General features: G+C 40.1%; 1 protein-coding gene across 2 annotated transcripts in view; it reads right to left on the reverse strand.

Annotated features, from left to right (window-relative positions):
• dnajc3b (DnaJ (Hsp40) homolog, subfamily C, member 3b) overlaps window positions 1–5,596 on the reverse strand; it is an 11,023-nt gene that overhangs the window by 3,443 nt on the left and 1,984 nt on the right. For both annotated transcript variants that reach the window (XM_014016196.1, XM_014016195.1), the window contains 6 exons: window positions 4,956–5,066; window positions 4,724–4,848; window positions 4,456–4,530; window positions 3,025–3,168; window positions 2,747–2,928; window positions 2,544–2,663 (listed from right to left, as the gene is read on the reverse strand). In XM_014016196.1, coding sequence (XP_013871650.1) covers window positions 2,544–2,663; window positions 2,747–2,928; window positions 3,025–3,168; window positions 4,456–4,530; window positions 4,724–4,848; window positions 4,956–5,066 — 757 coding nt within the window. The remainder of the gene's footprint in view (window positions 1–2,543; window positions 2,664–2,746; window positions 2,929–3,024; window positions 3,169–4,455; window positions 4,531–4,723; window positions 4,849–4,955; window positions 5,067–5,596) is intronic.

Here is a 5,596-nt window from a genome sequence, read left to right on the forward strand (position 1 = left end):
ATTTTTACAGTCTTTATTTTACAGTTAAAATATATGTTTATCAAATAAAGTCTAATGAGCTTTTTAATCAAACTGTTAGAGCGCTCTCTATTATCAAACTGTACAGTTTACCATATCATCTTTATTTATAGAGCACTTCAAACACCCACAGGACCAAAGTACTGTACACATAATAAAACATGGATAAAATCAATAAAGTGAAAATAAAACATAAAAACAACACTASAAATTGTGTTCAACGGCCAGAGAAAAGATGAGTTTTAAGAAGAGATTTAAAAACAGACAGGGACGACGCCTGCCTGATGTCCAGAGGAAGTCGTTCCATAATTTAGGAGCTGCCACAGAAAAAACATGGTCACCTCTGAGCTTACGCTTAGTCTTAGGCACAGCCAGGAGCAGCTTTTTTATTTATTTATTTTTTTTTGAATACCAAGAACTGTCCAAACCTTGAAAACATTTGGTTAGAGAGGAAAAAAGAAGAAAAAAAATGAGGAAAAAAAAGGAAAAGAAAAAAAACATTTGGCTAAAATTCAAGCATCATCAAGGATTTCAAGCACCTGTACAAACCCTTAAAAAAGACTTCCGTAGGAGTTGAAGTTTGAACTCAAGCTTTATACTCAAGTAAAAGTACTGCTTTTAAATAAACTTAAAGTATACTTTAAATGTGACGAGTAGAAGTGAAAATGCATCTGACAAATAAATGCTCCAGTCCAGTGACATATCAACAGCCAAACTTACTACTTTTTTACTTGACACCTCTGCAGACCACCCAGCTAACAAAGCCCACCAAAAACTCAAGCCAAATGCATTCCTTCAATAAACGCCAGACCTGTAGTTGGTTTTAATCAGATATTTTAATTTTACAGGTGAAACGATTCTTCTTAGTGTTTAGATCAATGATTCCCACACTTTTTCAGCCTCCGACTGTTTTTGGCTGAWAAACATTGATATCAGGTCAACTAAACAAAGACATATTAACAATATTCATTAAGCTAATTTCATCCATGYGATGGACTTGTGACCTGTCCAGGGTGTACCCCGTCCCTCGCACAGTGACTGCTGGATATGGCCWCCAGTGAACCTCACAATCCGGACAGGGCAAAGCAGGTTAGAGATAACAGATTGATAAYTTCATCCATTTTTAAAGCACACCAACCTCTGTCTCTAACAATTAGTATAAAAACTAGTATTATTAGTAGTCCCATTTAAATGTAATTAATTCTGAAAACCCTTTCAGGACCCCGCCCCGACCTACTTGAGAAACATACAGGTGGAACATTCTGTTCAGCAAGTTCCTCATTTGAATACATTTTCATGCAGAAACAACAAACAGCAACTCTGAAGACTTAAAGGGGCAGTAACATTTTAAATGTTAAAGGGATCCATGATTAGTTGTAGCATTAGACTTTATTTGATAAACATATATTTTAACTGTAAAATAAAGACTGTAAAAATAATGTAGGCTGTTTAGTTTTGTAAATTTAAAAATATATATTTTAACATGGACGGGGCCATTTTATTTACACACAAAGCATTCTGGGTAAATGACGACGTGGATAGGTCCTCGATGTGAGCGAGCTATATCCACCCTGAAGGTTAATCTTGGACAATATCTGATGATCGACTCTTTTAAATGAAACCAGAGAGCGTTGACAGAGAGGAGAAGGTAGAAATGACTCAGCCTGGAACTGAAAATATGGATGGAGGACAACAGAGCTGCTTCATGGAAGAAGAACCTCAGCTCAGACTGTTAGCCTTTGTCCTAGCGCCGATGCTATATTGCCTTATATGTATTAGATTGACGCTAGCGCAACAAACAAGCTAAACTGAGGTCCTCCATCCATATTTTCAGTTGCAGACTGAGTCATTTTTGCGTTCCCCTCTTTGTCATGTGGATGGAGGACCTCAGTGACGAGAGGAGAATGTGTAGCACTGAGCTAATATGGTGTTAGCGTCAGGGCTAATGCTAAAGCTAACAGGCTAAGCTGAGGTTCTTCTTCCATGAAGCAGCTCTGTTGTCCTCCATCTATATTTTCAGTTACAGGCTGAGTCATTTCTACCTTCTCCTCTCTGTCAACGCTCTCTGGTTTCATTTAAAAGAGTCGATCATCAGATATTGTCCAAGATTAACCTTCAGGGTGGATATAGCTCGCTAGCAGCCTCGCACCGAGGACCTATCCAAGTCATCATTTACCCAGAATGCTTTGCGTGTAAATAAAACGACCACGTCCGTGTAATATATTTTTAAACTTTTAGTTTAAAACTGATAAAACTGAACATCCTACAGTATTTTTACAGTCTTTATTTTACAGTTAAAATATATGTTTATTAAATAAAGTCTAATGTTACAACTAATCCTGGATCCCTCTAAGAGTAACATTAATGTTTCTATCTACTACCTGAACAAACAAGAAGTTTTTAAATGTGAATAACCTGCAGCTCGTTCTCTGCTGGTATTAAACATGTGATGATCACAGTTAAAAGTGATGATTCTTGGTGAWGTGTTCATCAACACAAACAGCCTGAGCCACAGCTGCACTCACCTCTCCTGCTCTATCAGCTCCTCTGCAGAGTCCAGCTGCTTGCTGAGCTTCTTCACCTGCTTGTAGTGGCTGAAACAGTCCTTGTCGTCCTGGTCCAGCTTCAAACACTCCCTGATGTGACTGAGCAGAGACAAAGAAGGATAGTAAGACGTGAAGCCCTGGCGAGGGAGAAGTCTCTGCTGTCGGGGGTGGGGAACTCTCACGTCAGCGACTCTCTGTGCTCCCCCAGGCTGTACTGCAGCAGGCTGAGCTTCAGGAAGGCCGCGCGGTTGTCGCTGCGCAGCCTCGCCGCCGGCGCCAGGTCCAGGATGGCCTTCTGCGGATCGCCCATTCGGATGAAGCACTCTGCGCGCAGCTCGCGTGTCTCCGGATCCCACGGAGATATCTGAGACAAAAATAAATTAAGAAGACGCGTCTGATACAAGCCGACGGCGTGAATAAAAATTCTCGTTGAGCGCTCGTTACAGAARATCACGCCTACTTCTATAACCCGCTCCAGCACAGTGACAGTGGTGCTGTAGTCCCCCTGGTGGTACGCAGCGTGCGCCTCCTCCTGCAGCTCCTCCAGCTCGTTCGACTTCACCAGCTGCTCTTCGGCTTCTTTGTGGTCCGATGAGCGCTGCAGCTAAAAAAGGGTTCTGCATTAATGGCACGTATTTGTCTTATAATAGAGTTTTTACGCCTCTCTCAGCAGATGTTTAAACATTCAATTAAATTTTGTTTAAAGAGAGAATTAAAGGGGACAGAGATGTTAAAGTGCCTGTGACATCAATGTTTTGTAATAAACACGAATGTATTTTTGGAAAGATAACATTGATAACATATTGTAAAAACTGTTTCACACCGCTGAGATGAACAGTTGTTGAGATATTTGCATGTGGAGTAAGAGGAAGTGAGGTCAAAGGGGAATGTCTGAATATAAACAGTGTTGCTAAAATAGCTAACAACCCAGCCTGTAGAGATGATGTTTCTTTAGATTATTTTAATCACTATCAGAGAGATGAAGAGTCAGAGTTCAAATAATATTATTTCAATAAACAAAAACCAGAGTTCCCCTTTGATGTCACTTCCTGTTTCACTTCAGCTGAGCCAAATTCAAAAGAAAATATGCCAATCATGCGATATAATGGATAAAATCACATGTATTATGCCAAGTTTCTTCAATATAAATACATTTTGACTTTTTGTATTTCATGGCTATGCATGTCACAGACACTTCAAACTCTTAAACTGAAACAAGAGTCTCAGAGAAGACGTAACTTTCCAGTTAGAGGGATTTAAATGGGCTGTGTGATGCGCAGAAAGACGTTATCAGTTAATCGATTGGAATGGATTTTAATCTAATAAACAATTATTCGACAATTAATCGTAAGTCCATTCATTGTTTGCATCCCTACAATAGATTGGCTTTTATTTAAGCTGTGAAACAGAAAACTCTCACAGCTTAAATAAAAGCCAATCTATTATGTATGAATCTATAATGTGTGAAAAGACTGCTCCCCGACACTGGCAGGTAAAACTCTAAATCAGGGATAATCGATTCTGGTCCTCGAGCTCCGCAGCCCTGCATGTTTTACTTGTTTCTCTGCTCCAACACACCTGATTTGAATGAATAGATGATTATCAGGCTTCTGCAGAACTTGGAAGAGGTAATTCACTGACTGAATCAGGCGTGTTGAAGCAGGAAAAAAAAGTACAACATGCAGGGCTGCGGACCTCGAGGACCAGAATTGATGACCCCTGCTCTAAATGCAAGGTTTGGATGTGTTTGACTCAAACGTTACATTTAGAATCATGGAGAGTTTATATAAAGACCAATAGAAGAGAAATTTGAAAACACAGAAGGTTTTCTTGTACAAATAAGAAAAGTCCTGTGTATAAACCCTAAATAAAGCCACAGTATCAAACCTACCACTGTTTCRAAGTCCTCTCTGGCTTCCTGTGCGTTTCCCTGCTTCAGCAGGATGTTTCCTCTCTGCAGCCGGGCCTGAGAATACAAAACAAGATGTGATGATGTGCAACAGAAGTGAAGAAAAACACTTAGCCGGGGTCCAATCCCGGTTCTGAATCTGAATGTGTGAAAACAGGCTCCTGCTGAACTTTAAGAGGTAATTCAGTCACTGAGTCAGGTGTGTTGGAGCAGGAAAAACCAGGATTGGACCTTTCAGTAGACGTCTTACAGGCAGGAAGTCTGGCTTCAGCTGGATGGCTTGAGTCAGGTCAGGCAGGGCAGATCTGGCTTTTCCCATCGCCAAGAACACTGCAGCTCGTTTGTAGTAGGTCAGGTAATTCTTAGAGTCTCCCTCTGGAAAATGTCAGAGACACGAAATCTTTATCTTCACAGACGTCAAAAAAAAGGGGGGGATTATCAAAACAGAGGTAWAAATGTGTTTGCTGTCTGTGTCACCTTACCCACAGCTGAGTGGTAGTGGGACAAGGCTTCAGCCAGCTGACCGGCTGCCAAAAGCTTGCGGCCCATCTCCAAGTGCTGCTCGATCTCGGCTTGAGTCGCCCCGAGGACCCCTGCAGCACAAAACTGAGCCTGAGACTCGAGGGAAATACCAGYGGAGAAACAACGGCACAACAAGTCTTTTCATTTCCTCTTGCTTGATTTTAAAGTCTAATTAACAAAAGTCATGTTTCAGAAGTTAATGTAACTTCACGTTATTAGGGAATATTACAAATAAATTGTGATGAATCTGCTTTCCTCTCTTCCTGTTCACTGACGACAAATACTTTTTTGACTTTTAACAGATTTGTGTTCAGGATCGACCTGAAGGTTCTCTTTTTTTAATACTTTAAACAATTATTAATAAACAATGTAAAAGTGCACACATTAAATGTGGAAAGTACCCATATTAAATAAAACCATGGTATTMTTACACCTAAAACAAATTTCTGCATCTTAATAAATCTAAAGGGTTAGGGTTATCTAAATTTGTGTTTTCTTGCTCTCAATTGCGCCCTTCGATGCGAACTTATGCTAATATTTACGTGATTTTAGCTTGTTAAAATAGTTATGATGGCACAAATGTAGGAAATCAATGAGGCGT

This window comes from Austrofundulus limnaeus, unplaced genomic scaffold, assembly GCF_001266775.1.
Source record: "Austrofundulus limnaeus strain Quisiro unplaced genomic scaffold, Austrofundulus_limnaeus-1.0 Scaffold140, whole genome shotgun sequence".
Lineage (NCBI taxonomy): Eukaryota > Metazoa > Chordata > Actinopteri > Cyprinodontiformes > Rivulidae > Austrofundulus > Austrofundulus limnaeus.